The 22,519-nt window shown below is 46.2% G+C and overlaps 1 protein-coding gene across 2 annotated transcripts in view; it reads left to right on the plus strand.

Annotated features, from left to right (window-relative positions):
• Window positions 1-22,519, plus strand: part of DNAH9 (dynein axonemal heavy chain 9) — a 382,482-nt gene that overhangs the window by 337,103 nt on the left and 22,860 nt on the right. For both annotated transcript variants that reach the window (XM_024235511.3, XM_054535462.2), the window contains 3 exons: window positions 1,376-1,567; window positions 4,718-4,888; window positions 9,783-9,965. In XM_024235511.3, the coding sequence (XP_024091279.3) occupies window positions 1,376-1,567; window positions 4,718-4,888; window positions 9,783-9,965 (546 nt within the window). The remainder of the gene's footprint in view (window positions 1-1,375; window positions 1,568-4,717; window positions 4,889-9,782; window positions 9,966-22,519) is intronic.

Below are 22,519 nucleotides of genomic sequence, written 5' to 3' on the forward strand. Positions count from 1 at the left end.
AATCAGCACATTTGAACGAGATTCTCTGGTAATTCATATGCACGTTAAGGAGGGCCACCTCTCACAAGGATGATGCAGTGCCATCCTACAGAAGGGACATGTGCACACAGAAGGGCTGCACCCCCACACAGGTGGGATGAGGCAGTGCCAACCCCAGGATTAGCCCAAAGGGTGAGAATAGTACAACTGTGAGGTGAGAGCCATGGATGCTCAGGAAGTCTAACTAGAGACTCACACAGTGAGGCAGTCCCATGAGAGTTTGTCCCGTGCCCCACCAGACCACACCTGTGTCTTCACAGCATGGCAGGCAGGCTGTGGATCGGCAGGAAGAGACTTCACACTCGCCTGATAGAAGTTCCCAGACTTCGCTAACAATCAGTGCTCTTCCAATTAAGGGAATATTCACCTCGTCAAGGTTATTCTAGTTCAGGAACCAAACACAGAGTCAACAGGGCCACCACCTCTTCCTCGTGGGGAAAATGAACCAGACCCAGATGCCCTGAGAAATCCTTCTGTCTCCAGCCCTTGGGCCTGGGAAGCTCACTCCTCTCAACAGTAATGTTTCATTGCTGGCTTTCCTCCAGTGACCTCCCTCCCTAAGTTTCACACCAATGAACTTGCGGGCTTTGTTTATTCCGTTTGAACTTTCAAAGGGGACCGTTAATCTTGTCATTAAAGGCAGAAAATTAGAAAAGTACTCCGGTCCTCACTTTTCTCCATTTGACATTCACCTATTTAAAGGATTTCTAGGTAGAGCCTGCCTTCACTGTCACAGTTAAAAAGCTTGAAAGAGGGAAGGCATATATATATGTGGGGCTTGGGGTTGGCATCTTTCCTGTCTTCACTCTTTGATGTAATTCTTCAAGCTTTTTTTTCTTCTTTTTTTTTTTTTTTGAGACGGAGTTTCACTCTTGTTGCCCAGGCTGGAGTGCAATGGCGCGACCTCAGCTCACCACAACCTCCGCCTCCCAGGTTCAAGAGATTCTCCTGCCTCAGCCTCCTGAATAGCTGGGATTACAGGCATGCACCACCATGCCTGGCTAATTTTGTATTTTTAGTAGAGATGGGATTTCTCCATGTTGGTCAGGCTGGTCTTGAACTCCCAATCTCAGGTGATCCACCCGCCTCGGCCTCCCAAAGTGCTGGAATTACAGGCATGAGCCACCGCGCCTGGCCTTCTTCAAGCTTTTAATGAACTCCCCAAACACCCCTAACCCTACTGGGCACTGGGGGTATGAAGAAAAATAAGACATTGCTCCCAATCTCAAGAAGCGTCCCCTCTTGTGGCTTCCTGTGCTGTCCAGATGGCAGGCCAGCTCCAACGCCTGTGTGGAGGTCTTCCTTCCTTCCTCTCTTTCTTTCCCCCATCACTCAGGTCCCCTATGATGATTTGCGCTACCTGTTTGGAGAGATCGTGTATGGAGGCCATATCACAGACGACTGGGACAGAAGACTCTGCAGAACCTACCTGGGGGAATTCATTCGACCAGAAATGTTAGAAGGAGAACTGTCTTTGGCCCCAGGGTTCCCACTCCCAGGCAACATGGACTACAATGGTTATCATCAGGTGAGGCTCTGCTCTGTGCTTCTGATGGAGTGAGGGTGCTCACAGGGACCTGGGTGTTCCTCCCACGCTGACTGCACCACCAGGGAAGCCTCTGCTGGGACATCACCATGGGCTGCAGGCAGGGGCCGGGGCAAAAGGGCTTAGACAGCTGAGCGCATGTCAAATCTGGTCCTATGCCCCAAGCCTGCCCTGTTTAAGTTGAGAGATACGGGATTTCTAGCCTCAAATCAATAATCAAATGGAGGCTTTGAAGATCTTTCTATTCTTGATGTTTGGTTCAGTCATTCTATGTGTTGCTGTTTTCTACAAATAACATCTGGGACAGTTATTCGGTTGTTTTCACTTGGGATGTTGACAAAGCCTTTTTTTTTTTTTTTTTTTTGAGATGGAGTCTTGCTCTGGCACCCAGGCTGGAGTGCAGTGGTGCGATCTCGGCTCACTGCAAGCTCCACCTCCCGGGTTCACGCCATTCTCCTGCCTCAGCCTCCCAAGTAGCTGGGACTACAGGCGCACGCCACCACGCCCGGCTAATTTTATTTTTGTATTTTTTTAGTAGAGACGGGGTTTCAGCCTGTTAGCCAGAATGGTCTCGATCTCCTGACCTCGTGATCCACCCACCTGGGCCTCCCAAAGTGCTGGGATTACAGGCGTGAGCCACCGCGCCTGGCCTGACAAAGCCGTTTTTCATGGAGCAAAATTTCAGGCAAGACCTTAGCCAACTTTTGGTAAAGTTTCTGTTGGTGATTCTAAATATCCCTGGAGGAGCATGGTCTTGTGCGAAGATCACTCAGGTCACTCACCCCTCTCACTCCCCGTTGGTGGCTATGAACACAGGCACATACCACATACGTATGCCACAGTCAGCATTCTCATGAAGGTTTTCTTTTCTTTTCTTTTTTGAGATGGAGTCTTGTTCTGTCACCCAGGCTGGAGTGCAGTGGTACGATCTTGGCTCACTGCAACCTCCACCTCCCCGGTTCAAGCTATTCTCACTGCCTCAGCCTCCTAAGTAGCTGGGATTACAGGCCCCCACCACCATACCCGGTTTTTGTATTTTTTAGTGGAGACGGGGTTTCGTCGTGTTGGCCAAGCTGGTCTTGAACTCCTGACCTCAGGTGATCCACCTGCCTCGGCCTCCCAAAGTGCTGGGATTACAGGTGTGAGCCACCATGCCCAGCCTCATGGAGGTTTTCTTACTATTACTTTGGTCTTTTATGTTGCTATTACCACAGCTATGTTTAAAGTATCCATCTTTGCCTATTTCACCTTCCATGGAAAACATTCTGAAAGTTTTTTTTTTTTTTTTTTTTTTTTGAGATGGAGTCTCACTCTGTTGCCCAGGCTGGAGTGGAGTAGCGCGATCTCGGCTCACTGCAACCTCTGCCTCCCAGGTTCAAGCGATTCTCCTGCCTCAGCCTCCTGAGTAGCTGGGATTACAGGCGTGCATCACCACACCCGGCTAATTTTTGTATTTTTAGTAGAGACGGGGTTTCATCATGTTGGTCAGGCTGGTCTCGAACTCCTGACCTCATGATCCACCCGCCTCAGCCTCCCAAAGTGCTGGGATTACAGGCATGAGCCACCGCGCCCGGCCCAAAAGATATTTTTTAACAGTTTTTATTGGTAGGCTTTTGAACATGCCTAGAAAAACTCTTGAATATAAAACATAAGGGAAATATTGATCAGAGGAATATTAACTGCAAGCTTAAAAAAAATTTTTTAATTCATAAAACTTAAGGGTAAATTGTAAAAGTCATTTGATCCAGAAAAATTGGACCTATAAGAAGAGATTTAAAACAATAAAGCTCTTTAAGGAAAATAATAGGAAATGTTTTTAACTACTTCACCAAAGGCAAGAAGGCTTTACCCAGGAAAATTGTGCAACAGCGTCCCCTAGTGTCCATGGGATAATTCGACAGGAGGCTGGAGCAAGTAACAGGCAAAGGAAGTCTGTTTCTCTTATTCAGCAAGGGTGAAATTGATTTGCACATTTCCAAATGACTGAGGTACACTCTCTTTCTTATACTTCTCTTTAATGTGTCAGTTAATAGATGGTTCTAGGGCATCTACATAGAGTCCAGGCCTGCACAGAACGCTGGAGGAAATACAAAAATGAAAATACAGATCGGCCCTTGAGGAATGAGCAGTCTATTAGACTAGGTGCTAATAACACCAAGGAATCGTCAGAATCATATCAGGACCAGAACTTGAGGGATATTTTCCCACCATCGTGTAAAGAGTCATGAAGAGGCACTCAAAGCATTCAGAGCCAGGCGCGGTGGCTCCCGCCTGGAATCCCAGAACTTTGGGAGGTCAAGGCTGGAGGATCACTTGAGCTGATGAGTTAGAGACCAGCCCAGGCAACACAGTGAGACCTCATCTCTACAAAAAATAGAAATAAAAAATCGGCTTGAGCATGGCGACATGTACCTGTATTTCCAGCTACTTGGGAGACTGAGGTGGAAAGCACTTGAGCCTGCCACTGGTTAGGATTTTTAGGCATTAGGCATGGCAGACTCTAGCCACTAGCACTCACCACAGAAAGGAACTGCTAGGGTGATGCACAGTTTCAAAATTTTTTTTATTTGAATACCTTTCACCAGGGGTGCAAACTCTCCAGTTTGCAGCCAATCTCACCTCCCTCGTCCTAAGCCCAATTCACTCATTTATTTTGCATGCACCGTCCCATGTACGTGTTCAGGTTTGTCATCTCTGATTTAGATGGAGGGGAGAGAAAAACAAGAAGGAAAGGTCTGGAATCCTAGAAGAGCTTAAGTAAAATCACTAGGGAGGGATTCGTATTTTTGAAAGACTATGAGAAGTCCTCCTCTGGTCTGCAGGAAAAAGAGTTCTCAGGGAGGAGTGGGAGACAGTGGGACTGGAGATAGATAAAGTCATCTAAGCCTCCCAGAAAAGAGAGAACGATAGAATGAATGTGGAAGTTCTGGGAAACGGGTCCAGCCGACAAAAACAGATGATGTCAAGGTGCACTAATAGGTGGAGAGGGTGCTGAAGTCAACCAGGGATGGCGAGCAGCGTCCCCTGGAGGGGGGATACTAGCCCATGAACTCCCTGCGGAGGACAAGCCGGTGTGGGAGATGGGAGGTACTTGTTGGTTTCTTTTTAAGTGAGCTTACCCTTGATTTTCAGTACATCGATGCGGAGCTGCCCCCAGAATCCCCCTACCTCTATGGCCTCCACCCGAACGCAGAGATTGGCTTCCTGACCCAAACCTCAGAAAAGCTCTTCCGCACTGTGCTGGAGCTGCAGCCTCGGGACAGCCAGGCCGGAGATGGAGCAGGGTCCACAAGAGAAGAAAAGGTGTGTGTGGTGGGGACTGCCTGAGATCGCTCTGGGGGAGCCCGAGGATCATAGATGCACACCTTTCTCCCTCTGGCCATTTTGGCAGTACACAGCATAGACAACACACAAGGCACCAACCACCTGCAGCCTGGAGATGCTTGCCTGTCACCGCCAAGAGCCCCTCCCCTCCCCCATCATCACCATGCTGGCCATCAGTTAAATCATAGAAAGTCCCTGCCATTGGGTTCAGCAGTTTTCTTTGCCGGTCCACCCAAAGTCCATTTTTATTCATCTTCTCTGCTAAAGAGAAGAAAGGGCAAGGCTGAACAGTGGTGGCTTGGGAACCTTGAATGTGACTTCCTGATCCCCTGGCAAACCAAGCAAGGATGGGCAAGGGGCTGCCCCTAAGCACCCCCACCTCAGTTCACCGACCAGATGCCGGTGGGGAAGAACACAGTCCTTCACAATGCAAACTCCTTCCCTTTGTGTGAATGGCTTCTAGTCCGAGAGTCTCTTAACACACAGTTACCTGCTACTAAGCACAGGACTTCCTGAAATTTTAGGCAGGTGGAAGGGAATCATGGAGTAGAAAGGCAGACCAGGGTGAGGTGTGGGTTTCAGGACAACCCAAGGCAACATGGGGGCTCTGATCCTGGTGTGGGGGTAGCTGAGGATAAAGAAAGAATGGGCCTCATGCCTGTAATCCCAGCACTTTGGGAGGCCAAGGTGGGCAGATCATGAGGTCATAAGTTCGAGACCAGCCTGGCCAACATTGTGAAACCCCGTCTCTACTAAAAATACAAAAGTTAGCCAGGCATGGTGGCAGGTGCCTGTAATCCCAGCTACTCAGGAGGCTGAGGCAGAAGAATTGCTTGAACCTGGGAGGCGGAGGTTGCAGTGAGTCAAGACTGCGCCACTGCACTCCAGCCTGGCGACAGAGTAAGACTCTGTCTCAAAAAAAAAAAAAGAATGGGCCACCAAAGGGAAATTTCTCCATGAAATTTTTTCTGAAACAAGCTAACCAACTTCCCAAAGATAATTTGTACCAGCTCACATCCACCCCATGGTACTGCCTGGATTTTTTTTTTTAATTTAATTTTTCTAAGAGTAAGATTTCACTCTGTCACCCAGGCTGGAGAGTTCAGTGGCATAATCACAGCTCACTACAGCCTCCAACTCCTAACCTCAAGCAATCCTTCCACCTCAGCCTCCTGAGTAGCTAGGACTGCAGGTGTGTACCACCACGCCCTGCTAATTTTTTAAGTTTTTGTAGAGACAGGGTCTCACTATGTTGCCTAGGCTGGTCTTGAACTCCTGGGCTGAAGCAATCCTCTCACTTTGACCTCCCAAAGTGCTAGGATTATAGGCGTGAGCCACTGCACCGGGTCCTAGCTGGGTTCTTTAATTTCGAGATGCCATTAGGTTTACAAGTAAACATCCCTGGGAAGATTATCAAACTTTTAGGCTCTAGAGACTGATTTTAGGAAAGCAAACTGATACTAAAAGAGTTGGACTTTTATATAAAGGTATGGAGTCATGTCATCAAAATAGTATTTCTTAAATTTTAATATGCCTAAGAATGTGCCCGAGAGATTGAAATTCTGACTCCGAGGCCTGGGGTTAGGTTGCATTGGCAACTAGTGATTTTGATGAGGTGAGCATACTTCGAGAAAGCTGCTCCATATCACTCTACTCAGTCTATTCCACTATTTGATGTATAATTTGAAAATAAAGAGAAGCACCCACCCAGAATGAATAATGTTCCTAGATCTAAAACTGGAAAAGGCTGAGACTATATAGGTAATAGACTTAGAATTCTTCAGTCAAGGTTCAAAGAAGGTTCTAATGCTTATCATTTCCTTATCCCCTCCCCCAGCTAACCCAAGAAATGGGGTGTGTGTGTGCTTGTGTGTGTATTTCAGAAATGATATGAACTGTGATTACTTGCCATGCACACTGCGTGGGACACGTGTGCAGGTTACTGGGTGCACATCTGATCGTGCAGTATCCCAGTATTTGGCCATGGTGGTGCTTCTCACATAGCTCACATGTTCCTATGAGCTATGTTCCTTCCAGTCCACACAGCAGCTCAGCTCAAGTTGAGGGGCAAAGAGTCAAAGCCCAGAGAGTATTTTGTAGTTAAGAAGTAAATGACCGGGAGGTTGTACACTCCACATACACTCATGAACTCTTGACTCAATTCTGCTCCCATGTTTACATCTATATGAAAGGAAGCTGGGGATTTTAGTATATAGCTAAAGAAAGGGAGTGAGAAGGGAGGTCAGCATGTTAGATACATGGATGGATGGATGGATGGATGGATGGATGGATGGATGGATGGAAGGATGGATGGATGGATAGATGGATAGATGGATGGATGGATGGATGGATTGATGGATGGATGATGGATAGATAATGGATGGATGGATGGATGGATGGATGGATGGATGGATGGATGGATGGATGGGTGATGGGTAGATGGGTGATGATGGATAGATAATTGATGGATGGATGAATGGATGGATGGATGGGTGGTGGGTAGATGGGTGATGGATGGATAGTGGGTGGATGGATGGATGATAGAGGAATAGAGTTATGTACACTGAAGGGCATCTGTAGGAATATATACCAAAAAACTAATAGTTGAACAGTGTTTTTCTCCCACTGGGGGAAGAGTTAAGACTGTGGGAGGACTTTGCTTCTAATATCATGTGTATCAGAAATGTTTAGATTTTTCTGATAAGCATTTATTACTTTTCCAGAAAGGAAGAAAGCAGAAGTGTTTGTCTGTGGAAATAAGGTGGACCCCGTCCCTTGGAACCCACTCCTATCTGAAAGAGTCTCTGGGTTCCCTGAGCAAAAGAGGGCCCCACATACGTCTGTGGACCTGGGCCCTTCCCTATCAGCCCTCTCCCTCCTTAGGCCCCCACACCCTTTACAGCCTGATCAGAGATGAAACAGAACTCTGTGTCCCCACATCCTATGTATTTTGGAACAATACCTCCAGGTGATCTTTTCGTCTCTTTGTGAATAATGTCCAAATGGAAGCTTGCTGGTATAGAGCTGTTTTTTCAAACTCTGCTCCAGAGAAAAATATATATATAATTTTAGCCATTTGTCTTCTACCCCAGCAGCTGCTCTCAGGTACCATTAAAATCCGATTCCAGTTTTTGCTATGACAGCACCAAAGACCCATTCGTGACAGAGTGATTGGTTTTTACTTTCTTTTTTCTAACATCAGCTCTTTTCCTGGAGATGGCATTGTGAGTTAACAGTACAAGGCAAGGTGAATATTTATCATCCTTTACACTTATATAGTTCTTCATACATTTCAGAGACTGCCACACTCATCAGCTCATTTGATTTGATCTTCACATCAACTCTGGGAGTTGGGAAAGGGGACAAGTGGAGAAAAAGACACTCTTGGAAGTGTTTACAGTTGGAGAAAATTGAGGCCTAAGTAACTTGCTTACGTTCACATGGGTAATGCGTGGCAGAACTGTGTTAACTCGGTCAGGCCTCCTTGGCTGCAAGCTACAGACACCAACAGAGCTTAACTAGGCAAGAAATAGCTCACTCTATCAAGGGAGTCAGCCTAAGAAGAGAGAAAAATCACAATGGCTCTAGAGTCCCAGGTGAAAGAAGGGTAGACTGTCCTTTCCAGGCACCTCCATCCTGCCAGTGGTTCCTTGGATTCCAGGCTTGAGATTCAAATCGTTGTGCTCCCGGGAAGCATAATCTGATGGGCCTAACTTGGTTCAGGGGAAACTGGGCCCAGTGACTAAACATAAACATAAAACAATGGGGAAGACAGTTTCACAAAGGAGATAGGGAATTGTTCCTAGAAGGGAAGAGAGATAATGAACAGACAAAAACAACAGGTATCCACCACAGGCACCTAGAGCTCAGCTCTCAGGACTTCAGAAAGGGCCGGTGCTCGCTCACTCCCTCCCTCCTTCCCCTCTCCCTCTGTCCCAACCTGCTGGCTGTGTGGTCTATTATGTCTGCATTTGTTTCATTTTTCTTTCTCTGCTGACAGACCTCCTGGGCTTACTCATTTATTCCAAAATCGCAGACTCAACCTCCAAGTGCTTGCCCCAAATTAACTCAGAATCTCTGAGCCTCAATTCCAATTTTCCAGGAGAGAGACCCTACTTGTCCTCGCTCCCCTGATCTAATTAGCTGACAGTTTGTGTGGGGAAAAGAATCGTGGGGTACAACAGGAGGTTTACATGATAGATGAGGGTGTTTCTTCCAGAACTCAAGGATAGAAACTGCAGTGTTGCCTCATAGAAACTCAGAACTGAGTGGATGACCGGATAGATAGATAGATAGATGGATAGATAGATAGATAGATAGATAGATAGACAGATAGATAGATAGATAGATAGATAGATGATAGATAGTGATAGATAGATGGATAGATGATTGACAGATTAGATAGATGATCGATAGATATTGTATATAACTGTATATTGATATACTGTATCTGGATATAGACAGACAGATTTGTCATTGCTGCTCATCACTTCAGCTTCACATGGCCCACAGGGGCCACCTTTTGTCCCAAGTCTGTCTTATGGCTTTCTAGTTTGATTCCCATAGCCAACTGGATCAGCCTCTGAGTTTTTCAACTCCAAATTCTTCGAGAGGTATCTGTGTTCATCTTATTATGCGAGGCGTGCAAGTCCTAGGAACTTGGCCAGCCTATGAAGAGGTCCTACTGTGGTCAGTCAGTCCTCAGCCCTGACCTAGTTGACCTAGACAAGCAGGCAAGAGTTTGGCCAGGTCATTGGGTGGAGGGGCAGCAGACGATGGGTGATTGGCATCTCAAGTCCCACACTGCAGGAAAATGGATTCCTTCTGGAGAATAGAGCCCTTTCTTAACGCTGTGTTTCCTTCTGTGGGGCAGGTCAAGGCACTTCTGGAAGAAATATTGGAGCGGGTGACAGACGAGTTTAACATCCCAGAAATGATGGCCAAAGTGGAGGAGCGCACCCCTTACATTGTAGTTGCCTTCCAGGAGTGTGGCCGGATGAATATCCTCACCAGAGAGATTCAGCGCTCGCTGAGGGAGCTGGAGCTCGGCTTAAAGGTGAGCGCGGTCTTGTAAGGCATGGAGGGCACGTTGCTAGAGGACACAGCTGGACCCCTATGGGGAAGAAGGAGCACTGGGGGACCTGGAAGCTGGGGAGCAGTTGTCCTGCAGCATCCTAGGTGCCCAAAAGGCATTACTCCCCAGAAACCAAAGTCTGGCCATGAGGTTGTCTGCAAGAACCAAGATGTTATGCAATCTTTGACATTTCTCGTCAACAAGGAAAGAGTCTACTATTTCTACTACTAGTTACTTAGACAAGTTTACTTTCCTCACCATGAGACGATGTAAAGTGCCTAGCACAGAGCCTGTTCATTACTGTTCACCCCGATGACAGGTAAATGGGAGCTCTTGTTGCCTTTGAGGAGCTGAGGAAGGTGACTGCTATCGATTTACATTGGCTTGTGTTTTTTTTTGTTTTGTTTTTTGTTTTTTTTTTTTTTGAGACAGAGTCTCGCTCTGTTGCCCAGACTGGAGTGCAGTGGTGCGATCTCGGCTCACTGCAAGCTTCGCCTCCCGGGTTCACGCCATTCTCCTGCCTCAGCCTCCCAAGTAGCTGGAACTACAGGCACCCGCCACCACGCCTGGCTACTTTTTTGTATTTTTAGGAGAGACGGGGTTTCACCGTGTTAGCCAGGATGGTCTCGATCTCCTGACCTCATGATCCACCCACCTCAGCCTCCCAAAGTGCTGGGATTATAGGTGTGAGCCACCGCGCCCAGCCTACGTTGGCTTGTTTATTAAAAGAATTGTAAATGAACACTCAGATAAGCCCTGGAAGTCCAGGTATGGAACATGCTGGTGCCTTCATCATGTCTGTCTCTTGGGGTTAAACAGCCAGGGGCACATGTGGATAGGAAAAACACGTATGAGATTTTTCACACAGAGTCACATAGATGATGAAACAGACTGCAAAATCTAGGTGAGGGCCGGGCGCAGTGGCTCATGCCTGTAATCCCAGCACTTTGGGAGGCCAAGGCGGGCGGATCACAAGGTCAGGAGATCGAGACCACCCTGGTTAGCACGGTGAAACCCCGTCTCTACTAAAAACGCAGAAATTAGGCGGGCATGGCGGTGTGCGCCTGTAGTCCCAGCTGCTGGGGAGGCTGAGGCAGGAGAATAGCATGAACCTGGGAGGCGGAGCTTGCAGTGAGTCGAGATCGCACTGCTGCACTGCAGCCTGGGCGACAGAGGGAGACTCTATCTCAAAAAAAAAACAAAAACAAAAACAAAAAAAATCTAGGTTAGGGTTTTTTTGTTTGTTTGTTTAATCTCTTAATGTTCTTTCTCCTTCCTCCACCCCACCTCAACATGGGTAGAAGGAAATAAGGAAGGAGAGACCGGAAGGGAATGTTGAAGATGGACAATATTTGGTAATGTTTCCAAATTTGTGCCAGCTTGTAATCAAATGAAGCACAAAATTCCACAGAGTAAATAAGAACTTTGCCTGTCATGTAATGCAGTTCCATTACTGAGGTACGCAGGTATATGTTAGTAACTATCTTGAGTAGGTTTGCTGCCATTTGAAAGGCTTATGGAACTTGGGTAATGTGGCGCAGCCTGTTTACCCATTCGACTTCCAATTCATTCACTCATTTTTCTTCCGAGAGCCTTTGCTGCAGTTGGTGTCATGAATCTCAGAGCTTGCCTGGGCAAAGATGAAGGGTGTGGGAGGTAGTTGTCTTTTCTTTCAGTCTGATTCAAGCAGTGTGGATTGATGAGCCTCTTGGGCAAGTCTCAGCACTGCCTGCTGGAGGGTGCAAAGGAGATTGGAAAGGGAGCCTTCCCTTGCAGAAGGACAGTCTTGTGGGGAAACAAACACACACACTGATATAAAGCAGGGCGGAATTAATTAAAAGCCACATAGAGAGACGCGGGAGAAGAAAGAAGAAACAAGTATTGTGTGTGGGATAAGGAAAGCCCCAGGGAAGCAGTGGCATTGAGGGGGTTCTGGAGGAAGGGTAGGACTGTGACAGGTGATCACAAAAGGCAGGGGCTCCTAGAGGCACAGGGCAGAGCAGCCCACGGTCTGTTCTCAGAGTTAACATGGTTTGGCTGCAGCTATAGGCCCACTCAGGTGAGCAACAGTGATAGGGTGAACTTCCAAAAGGTGACAAAACAATGATAGCAAAGCAGCGGGGGACCTTTGTCTACTGGTCCCACTGCTAAATGGAAGATAAACAGAGAAATCTCCATTCAAACTTGCTGTCATGAATCCCGGACTCTCCTTAGGACCATCCCCCAAGCTGGCCTGGTCCTCAGACTCTCCGAAAGTTTTATCACATGTTCCCATGTCCACGCTCCAGTCCTACCAACCTCTAGGGGTGGGGCCTGGAAGTCTGTAATGTTTCATCACCAGCCATGAAATTCTTATGATGACTCAAGTTTGGGAAGCACAGCATGAAGGAAAGAGGCAGAAGGAAAAGTTAGACAGTGGTATCTGTGGCAAAATGAAGGTGCAAAGGGGATGGCAGCAGAGTTCAGAGAAGAGAGTTTTAAGTCTAGGGAATGGATAAAACTGAGCTGGCCAGAAATGAGAACAGCAGGGAAAAGAGGCAAAGCAGGTGACTTGGCAGGAGAGGTTCGCAGGATGGTCTGGCCTGTGAGTGAGAGGTGGAGGGCCCGAGTGGGGCAAGTCCCTCAGATGGAGCAGCGAGGAATGTCAGCTCCGAGCTCTTCCCAGAACACTGGTGGAAGGCACGCTTGGCTTTGCTGACCAGCTTACCTGGCACGGGGAAGGGGAAGAGGAAATTCTGCTTGAGGTTTTCCTTCCTCACTTTCTTTGTTTAACAATCACTTTATGCTGGGCGCAGTGGCTCACGCCTGTAATCCCAGCACTTTGGGAGGCTGAGGCGGGTGGATCGCTTGAGGTCAGGAGTTCAAGACCAGTCTGGCCAACATGGCAAAACCCTGTCTCTACTAAAAATACAAAAATAAGCCAGGCGTGGTGGCGGGCGCCTGTAATCCCAGCTACTATGGAGGCTGAAGCAGGAGAATCGCTTTAACCTGGGATGCTATAACCTACAGTGAGCCGAGACTGTGCCACTGCACTCCAGCCTGGGTGACAGAGAGAGATTCCATCTCAAAAAAAAAAAAAAAAAAAACCACTTTAAAGTTCTGGGACTGTTGGAGCTAAACGATGGGAATACACGGACATACAGAGTGGAATAACCAACATTGGAGGTGGCAAAAGGTGGGAAGGAAGGAGGGGGGTGAGGGATAAAAAATTACTTATTGGGTACAGTGTTCACTATTCCGGTGACAAGTGCACTAAAAGTGAGAATTGCACTACTATGCAATATACGCATGTGAGAAAGCTGCATTTGTGGCCGGGCGCAGTGGCTCACGCCTGTAATCCCAGTACTTTGGGAGGCCGAGGCAGGTGGATCACGAGGTCAGGAGATCGAGACCATCCTGGCTAGCATGGTGAAACCCCGTCTCTACTAAAAATACAAAAAAAAAAATTAGCCAGGCATATTGGTGGGCACCTGTAGTCCCAGCAATTTGGTAGGCCGAGGTGGGCAGATCACTTGAGGTCAGGAGTTGGAGACCAGCCCTGCCGACATGGTGAAACCTCATCTCTACTAAAAAATACAAAAATTAGCCAGGCGTGGTGGTGGGCGCCTGTAATCCCAGCTACTTGGGAGGCTGAGGCAGGAGAATAGTTTGAACCCAGGAGGTGGAGGTTGCAGTGAGCCGAGATCGTGCCACTGCACTCCAGCCTGGGTGACAGAGCAAGAGTCCATCTCAAAAGAAAAAAAAAAAGAGCCAGATTAGGTCCCCAGTCAGCAAGCCAGACTTTAAACTTGAACAGCTTCACATCTTTAGAAACAGATTTTGTCAATCAGGAGGGGCAATCAACCACTGAAGCATAGAAAAAAAGCCTGACACCATCACACGTTTGCATGAAAAAAATTACTTCCCGGCCAGGCGCAGTGGCTCACACCTGTAATCCCAGCACTTTGGGAGGCCGAGGTGGGTGGATCACAAGGTCAGGAGTTTGAGACCAGCCTGGCCAATATGGTGAAACCCTGTCTCTACTAAAAATACAAAAAAATTAGCCAGGCGTGGTGGCAGGCGCCTGTAGTCCCAGCCACTCGGGAGGCTGAGGCAGGAGAATGGCGTGAACCCGGGAGGCGGAGCTTGCAGTGAGCCAAGATGGCACCACTGCTCTCCAGCCTGGGTGACAGAGGGAGACTCCATCTCAAAACAAAAGAAAGAAAAGGAAAAAAAAAAGAAATCTGCACTTGTACCTGCTAAATATATAACAATATTTTAAAATTGAAAAAGAAAAAAAAATGCTTGCAAGCCGAAAAATAAAATAAAAAATTCCAGGACTGTTTCAGGTCGAGCATAGGGAAACATAGGGCAACTCATGTTATCCAACACATTAATTGGACAAACCCAAATGCTGTGCCCGGACCGGGCACCAAAGTTAGAAAATGTCTAATTTTTGAAGTCATTAAGTCAACACTGTTAGCATTCATGATAAAGATAGTGTTATTCACCATACTTCATATTTGACTGGATGGGAGGCCATAATGTCTACCTAAAAAGTATTAGCTACTGAAAGGCACAGCACTGAAAGCCTTGAGGACTACGGGAGCTCAAAGCACCCAAAAGTGGTAAAGGAAGGCATCATCTGGGGGTCACAAATATGTTCCCATAGAGAGGAATTCTTTTGGGAATTCACCACAGTTAGACATCTGTCTCTCAGCCTCACAAGATGAGGAACCAGGTCCTGTGAGTATCCCAGAGCTGACTGGAAGGGGTGCTGACTCCCACTAACCAAACTCACAAAAGCCTGATGTACCAAATGCCCAATGGCCAATTTATTGTGTTTCAATAACAACTAGGCATCATTTTCAAAGGGCCATATACTGACAACAGACTGCCCAGAAGTTATCTCCCTATGTAGGAAAACTACAGAAGACAAGTTCTTAGACTTTTAATGCCCAATACAGTAGCCATTAATGACAGGTGACTACCGAGCCTTGAAATGCGATAGTCCAAATTGAGATGTGCTATAAGCTTAAATTACACACCACATTTCAAAGCCATAAGACCAAAAACTGTAAAATAGTCTAGTAATTTTATATTTATTATATATTGAAATGATATTTGGTATTTTAGATATATTGAGTTAAATGAAAGTTAAATTCACCTGTTTGGTTTTTTACTTTTAAAATGTGAATTCCAGAAAATTTTTAATTAACTATGTGGCTCTCCTATGTGGTTTGCATTCTATTTCATTTAGGCAGTGCATATCTTAGATGAAGCCATGGCCAGCCCAGAATCTGGGAGGGGCTGGGAACTAATTTTTTTTTTTTTGGAGACAGAGTCTCGCTCTGTTGCCCAGGCTGGAGTGCAGTAGTGCGATCTCGGCTCACTGCAACCTCTGCCTCCCGGGTTCAAGCGATTCTCCTGCCTCAGCCTCCCGGCTCCCGCCACCACGCCCAGCTAATTCTTGTATTTTTTTAGTAGAGATGGGGTTTCACCATATTGGCCAGGCTGGTCTCAAACTCCTGACCTTGTGATCCACCCACCTCGCCCTCCCAAAGTGCTGGTCTTACAGGTGTGAGCCACCGCGCCCGGCCAGGAACTGATTTTTATCGTTCAAACGTGTGATGGCATCAGGCTTTTTTTCTATGCTTCAGTGGTTGATTGCCCCTCCTGATTGACAAAATCTGTTTCTAAAGATGTGAAGCTGTTCAAGTTTTAAAGTCTGGCTTGCTGACTGGGGATCTAATCTGGCTCTTTTTTTTTTTTTTTTTTGTTTGAGACAGAATCTTGCTCTGTTGCCAGGCTGGAGTGCAGTGGCATGATCTTGGCTCACTGCAACCTCCACCTCCTGGGTTCAAGCTATTCTGCCTCAGCCTCCCAAGTAGCTGGGATTACAGGTGCCCGCCACCATGCCCGGCTAATTTTTGTATTTTTTAGTAGAGATGAGGTTTCACCATGTTGGCCGGGCTGGTCTCGAACTCCTGACTTCAAGTGATCTGCCCGCCTCAGCCTCCCAATGTGCTGGGATTACAGGTGTGAGCCACTGCACCCAGCCTGCCCTGGCTCTTTATTCTGATGCACTGTGTGTTGACTTCAATAGTTCAGGTCTGGAAGGGTGGGCCGTGTTATGGCCCTTTCATCCCCACCCACTGGGCAGCTATCCTGGCCCCTATGCCTTTGGCCTTCCAGTACTATACCAGAATACCTGAATAGAAAGGCTGCTGCCAGCCCAGCCTGGAAGCCAGCCTGAAAGGAGTGGGACCCTTATCACTTTCACTTCTTCCCATGTCCTCAGCTCCCAGTGTCTTAAACAAATGAAAGCTCCTTGCTAAGAACATTTTCATAGAGAAGAAAAAGCAGAGAAGAGCTAAGCCTTATGACAGGTTACACCATGGAGCCCCTCCAGGAGGGAGGACCTGGGTGCTGCTGCCCTTTCCCCGGCCCTCTGTGGACTGAATGCCCGCTGCATGACTGTGAGCCCAGGGCAACAGCTGCTTCAGACACACCAGAGGCGCCCTTTTCAAGTGGAGGTTCCTGGCCTCATTCCCAGAGGTATGAGTCCTTAGTCTGGACTACAGCCTATGAATCCAAGCTTTTAACAGGCTCCCTGACTTAAAAGAACGAAGACCTACAGGAAAAATGAGGTTTTCACTCTGTATTATGCCAAAGAAGGATCATGAAAGCATTTATTGATAGGGATGAATGAAAGGGTTAAGGTCACAGCCAGCTAGCCCTCCTATCCTGAAAAGGGGCCACCCAGCCTGTAGTTCTTCCAGAGTTTCCCTGCAATGCCAAAACCAAGGAAGCACCTTGTAGACCCTGAAATGTAGCATTTTCTTGAGTGAAGGTCCAGTGTTTTAAGTTTTCTTTTTGTTGACTCTTGACCTGTGAGCAAGTAAGTGTGAATATTAATCGCTGTTAAACAGGAGTCAGGCCAGAGGAGTTTAGGAAACTGGTTGCATGAACGTAAGTAGGTGTCTTTGCTGTAGTATAGCTTGAGACTTTTTTTTTTTTTGAGACAGAGTTTCACTCCTGTTGTCCAGGCTGGAGTGCAATGGCGTGATCTCAGCTCACCGCAACCTCTACCTCCCAGGTTCAAGCAATTCTCCCGCCTCAGCCTCCTGAGTAGCTGGGATTACAGGCATGTGCCAGCACGCCCGGCTGATTTTGTATTTTTAGTAGAGAGGGGGTTTCTCCAGGTTGGTCAGGCTGGTCTCAAACTCCCAACCTCAGCTGAATCACCTACCTCCACCACAAAGTGCTGGGATTACAGGTGTGAGCCACCATGCCCAGCCAATGATTTTTTATTTTCTTCTTTTCCTAAATGACTCCTGGTTCTCTTCTCCAGGGCTGTCCCTGCTTCACTGACAAGCTGAGAGACAGAACATTCTTTAGAGTTCCATCACTTGCACATTCAATTAGTATGTGTAAAATTATTGTCAGAATACATTATAATCTTATTTTAAGCAGATGTGAGAAATTTTTAAGAAAGCCAAGTTACACATATTATGTTCCTCTGCTTTCAAAATGATGTTAGATTTCTGAAGGGTGTTAAAAATTAAGTATTACATATATTTTTAAATTTATTAGACCTTATTTTTAGAGTAATTTTAAGTTCACAGCAAAATTGCACAGAAGGTATGGAGATTTCCCATACACCTGCTGTCCTCAAAGACAAATTATCCCTCCTCGACTCTCAAATTCCCCACCACAGTGGTACTTTTCTTATAATTGATACTTTTCTTATAATTGAATCTATACTCATACATCATTATCACCCAGAGTTCATAGTTTACATTGGGATTCATTCTCAGTGTTAGACTTTCTATGGGTTTTTGGACAAATAAATAATGACTTATATCCACCATTATAGTATCATAAAAAGTAGTTTCACTGCCCTAGAACTCCTTTGTATTGGATATATTTTAAACTTTTTTTGTTTTCAGAGATGGAGTCTTTCTCTATTGCCCAGATTGGAGTGTGGTGGTACGATCATGGCTCAAGAGCTCTTCTCACCTCAGCCACATGTGTAGCTGGAACTACAGGTGCACACGACCACACCCGACTAACTTTTTATTTTTATTTTTGTAGAGATGGGGTCTCACTATGTTGCCAGGCTGGTCTCCAACTACTGGTCTCAAATGATCCTTCTGCCTTGACCGAAAGTGTTGGAATTACAGTCATGAGCCACTGTGCCTGGCTATTTTTAACTTTTTTCAAGCGCATTATCTCTTCTTACAACAAAACTTATAGAAACAGTTTGCGTGGCTTCACTGTTTTCAGAAATGGCACATCTCTGTATGAGGGATGGTAATACAGAGTGAGCTGTTGACTTAGCCCAGGGAAATGACTACAAACAAAGGACTTCTGAGTCCAGGGCTCCATCTGAGTTCATCTGTATCTGCCTCGCTCTGGCCCAGTCCTCAAAGCACATCCCAAACGACCAGGACATTTCTGTCACACTTAGTCCAGTGTACCGCCAGCAGTCCACAACCTGACACCTTAGGAGTTCTGTTGAGTCATGTTATCGGGTGACTCCAGAATGGGGCCTTTATTCCCCTATCAACTCACAGGACAGACGACATTCACATGTGCAGTATCTTTCCATAGACGCACCCACATTTCATACAACCCCAAACAATTTTGTATAGAAGCAAATTTAGTAGAACTATATTTTGCTGTATTGTTTGTAAAGGCATTTTATAACCATAGAAGTTAATTGGCCATTGAAAACTTAAAATTTTTATTCTAAAGGGAAAAATGAATACAGTATGGCCTGTTTTTTAACAAAATATCTGTTGGACTCATTTCACTTTTGAAGTGAGTCATGACTTTTTGACACATCTTCTTAACCAAAGGTTGGCAAGCAAATAGTGCTATTGTATGCACATAAAAATTTGTGCTAAAACTGGCATTTGTAGTTTTTAACATAAGCCAGGCATGGTGGCTCACACCTGTAATCCTAGCACTTTGGGAGGCCTAGGCGGGTGGATCACTTGAGGCCAGGAGTTTGAGACCAGCCTTGCCAACATGGTAAAATCCCATCTCTACTGGAAATACAAAAATTAGCCGGGCATGGTGGCACACGCCTGTAATCCCAGCTACTTGGATGGCTGAGGCACAAGAATTGCTTGAACCTAGATGGTAGAGGTTGCAGTGAGCAAAGATCATGCCACTGCACTCCAGCCTGGGCAACAGAGCAAGACTCTGTCAAAAAAAATAATAATAATAACGTAGCTTTGGCAAAAACATACATAATAGTTTACATTACCAAACAGAAAACTTAGCCTTTCTGCCTAAAATACCATCATCCACCAGAGCTTCCCATGATGGTGAAGACATTCTATATCTGTGCTAATAAGATCACATGTGGCTATTGAGCACATGAAATGTAACTAACGTGACAAAGGAACTGAATTTTTAATTTTTTTTTTTTTTGAGATGGAGTTTTGCTCTGTTGCCCAGGCTAGAGTGCAGTGGTGCAATCTCGGCTCACTGCAACCTCCGCCTTCTGGGTTCAAGTGACTCTCCTGCCTCAGCCTCCCAAGTAGCTGGGATTACAGGCAGCCACCATCAAGCTTGGCTAATTTTTGTATTTTTAGTAGAGATGGGGTTTCACCATCTTGTCCAGGCTGGTCTTGAGCTCCTGACCTTGTAATCCACCCGCCTTGGCCTCCCAAAGTGCTGGGATTACAGGTGTGAACCACCACACCCGGCCGAATTTTTAATTTTTTTTCCTTGAGATAGGGTCTCACTATGTTGCCCAGACCGGTCTACAAACTCCTGGCCTCAAGCAATCCTCCTGTCTCAGCCACCTGAGGAGCTGGGATTACAGGCATGCACCATTACACCCAGCTAATTCTTTCTTTATTTTTTTTTTTGTAGATACCAGGCCTCACTGTGTTTCCCAGGCTGGTTTCATACTCCTGGGCTCAAAGTGATCCTCCTGCCTCGGCTTCCCAAAGTGCTGAGATGATAGGCATAAGCCACTGTGCCCAGCTCTCAATTTTTAATTTTATAATTTTAATTCACTTACATTTAAATAGCCACATGTGGCTAGTGGCTATTGTATGAGACACTGTAAACCTAAAATATATGTATTTGGGTCCTGTAATGTAAGGCCAAGGACAATGGATAAGGACTCGCCTTGTAGCTGTGTTTGCTAAAGAGACTATCAGGTAGTTTCCCCATAAAGCACAATACTTCATCCTGCCCCTAAAGGTGAATTTCAGCCCCTCTCTCCTAAAATGGCTTGTAGCCCTTAAAGGCCATTTTTTTTTCCACTCACAGTAATCACTTTTCCCACTGACCTCTCTCCTGGTTCTCTTCTCCAGGGCTGTATGAGTCAGGTACGGCTGCTGTAACAAAATACCATAGACGGTGTGGCTTAAACAACAGATATTTATTTCTCACAGTTCTGGAGGCTCAAAGTCTAAGCTCAAGCACCGGCAAATTTGGTTTCTGGTGAGGGCTCTCTTCTGGGCTTGTAGAGAGGTGTCTCCTCTTTGTGTCCTCAAATGGCAGGGAGGCAGAGCCAGACAAGGGGAAAGTAGGAGAGAGACTGAGAGATTTCTTCCTCTTCTTATAAGGCGAAAGTCCTATCAGATTAGGGCTTCATCCTTATGATGTCACTTAACCTTAATTACCTCCTTAAAGACTCTATTTCCAATACAGTCACATGGAGGGTTGGGGCTTCAACATATGAATTTGCCAGGGACATAGCCCAGTCCATAGCAGGGGGTTGTCTCACCAGTCCACCCTGCAGCTGCTGCCCACAGAGAAGTTGCTGCATTAGCCTGACTTACCGTTGGAGCCTCCTGTACCCAGACTCAGTGGTTCTACCAGCCACCAACCCACAGCCCTTTTGTGCTGCTCAGGCCTCAAGGGGCATCAACCTATGACATCAGTGGCTTTACCTTGCATTTTCCCCCGCCTTATCACTCTCACTCACCTGATTCTGATTCTCATTCACAAATGGGATGAAGTGAAGTGGTATCAAAGCTACTGGACATTGGGAGTATGTCCTGTTAATGGGCATAATCCATCATGTTTGTTAGAAAAGCAGTGCTGACAAGGCCGGGCGCAGTGACTCACGCATGTAATCCCAGCACTTTGGGAGGCCGAGGCGGGTGGATCATGAGGTCAGGAGATCGAGACCATCCTGGCTAACATGGTGAAATCCCGTCTCTACTAAAAATACAAAAAATTAGCTGGGCGTGGTGGCGGGCACCTGTAGTCCCAGCTACTCAGGAGGCTGAGGCAGGAGAATGGCGTGAGCCCGGGAGGCGGAGCTTGCAGTGAGCCGAGATCGTGCCACTGCACTGCAGCCTGGGTGACAGAGCAAGACTCCGTCTCAAAAAAAAATAAATAAATAAAAGAAAATAAAAGAAGTGCCAACAACCACTGATCTGGGGCTCTGGGGCACCTCCTATCTCCCTAGAAGGCAACGTGCTTCAGCCACTGCCGCCTCTGCCGCAGTGCAGGCTCCAGGCTGTCTTGGCACGTGTCTGCAATAGCCATCCCCTAGCTTCTTTCCCTGGCTAAGGCTCTTTCCTTCTTAAAAACACACCTGCAAATGGGTCATATCTAAGCCTTTCCATGACTGATCCAACTTGACTGTGTTTACTTACCTCTTCTGTACCTCTGCAGTACATAGATCCAGCATTATTCCTGGGTTAATATGCACTTATGCCTGCATTTCTTTATAGTTGCTATTATCACCCAAGCCTTTTCCATGAATACAAACCCTGCTTCCTCAGCTGAACTGTAAACACAAGCAAAGACTTTCTCTTCTAATTGCTGTACATTTCTGGAGGAAAAAAGGCTGGTATAGCTCTCTCTCTGTTTCCCATGGGTCTGAGTAAAGGGAGGGAGGTCAACTACATCGGTTCACTCCACAAGATATGTCTTTCTGTTTAAAATAATTTGTTTGCCTACCAATGCAAATAGTCTGTAGCCTGAAAAGGATTCAATGGGCTTCCTTTTTATAAATCAGGGATTTGGAAAATTACACACACATACACTATAATCAGTCCACTAAAAGTTAGTAGAACTGATTATTCATGGTGATTTTTAAGTTTTTGAATAATTCCTTTTACATACTTAGAGGTTTTTTTGACCTAAACAGAGAAAGGTAAAAACTTTAAAGGAAAATTTATAATTGTGGTAGTAATCTCTGAAAAGTGTTATTGAAAAAGTGCTTAAAAGTAACTCATGTGGCCTTCTGCTTATGACCAACAGGCCAGATTTACCTTTCCGCCTTAAACTGCTAGAAAATTAGACAAGCTATGAAAAATATCAGTTTTCAGATATTAAACAACAGGCAGAATAAGACTATGATACTTGAGAGAAAGGAAACAAGAAATGTGATCCCTTCATTGCACAAGCTACAGGTTACAGTTCAGGAACCCAAAACAGCCCCAGAGTCTTGCTGAACTAGAAAGACGTAGAATTTGCGGAGTACAGTACCTAAGGTGGGGAGCTGCACAGAGAAAGAGCTCCAGAGATCCACAGAAGGAATCCCCTTGAGACTTTGGCTCTGCACATGAGTG

This window comes from Pongo abelii, chromosome 19, assembly GCF_028885655.2.
Source record: "Pongo abelii isolate AG06213 chromosome 19, NHGRI_mPonAbe1-v2.0_pri, whole genome shotgun sequence".
Lineage (NCBI taxonomy): Eukaryota > Metazoa > Chordata > Mammalia > Primates > Hominidae > Pongo > Pongo abelii.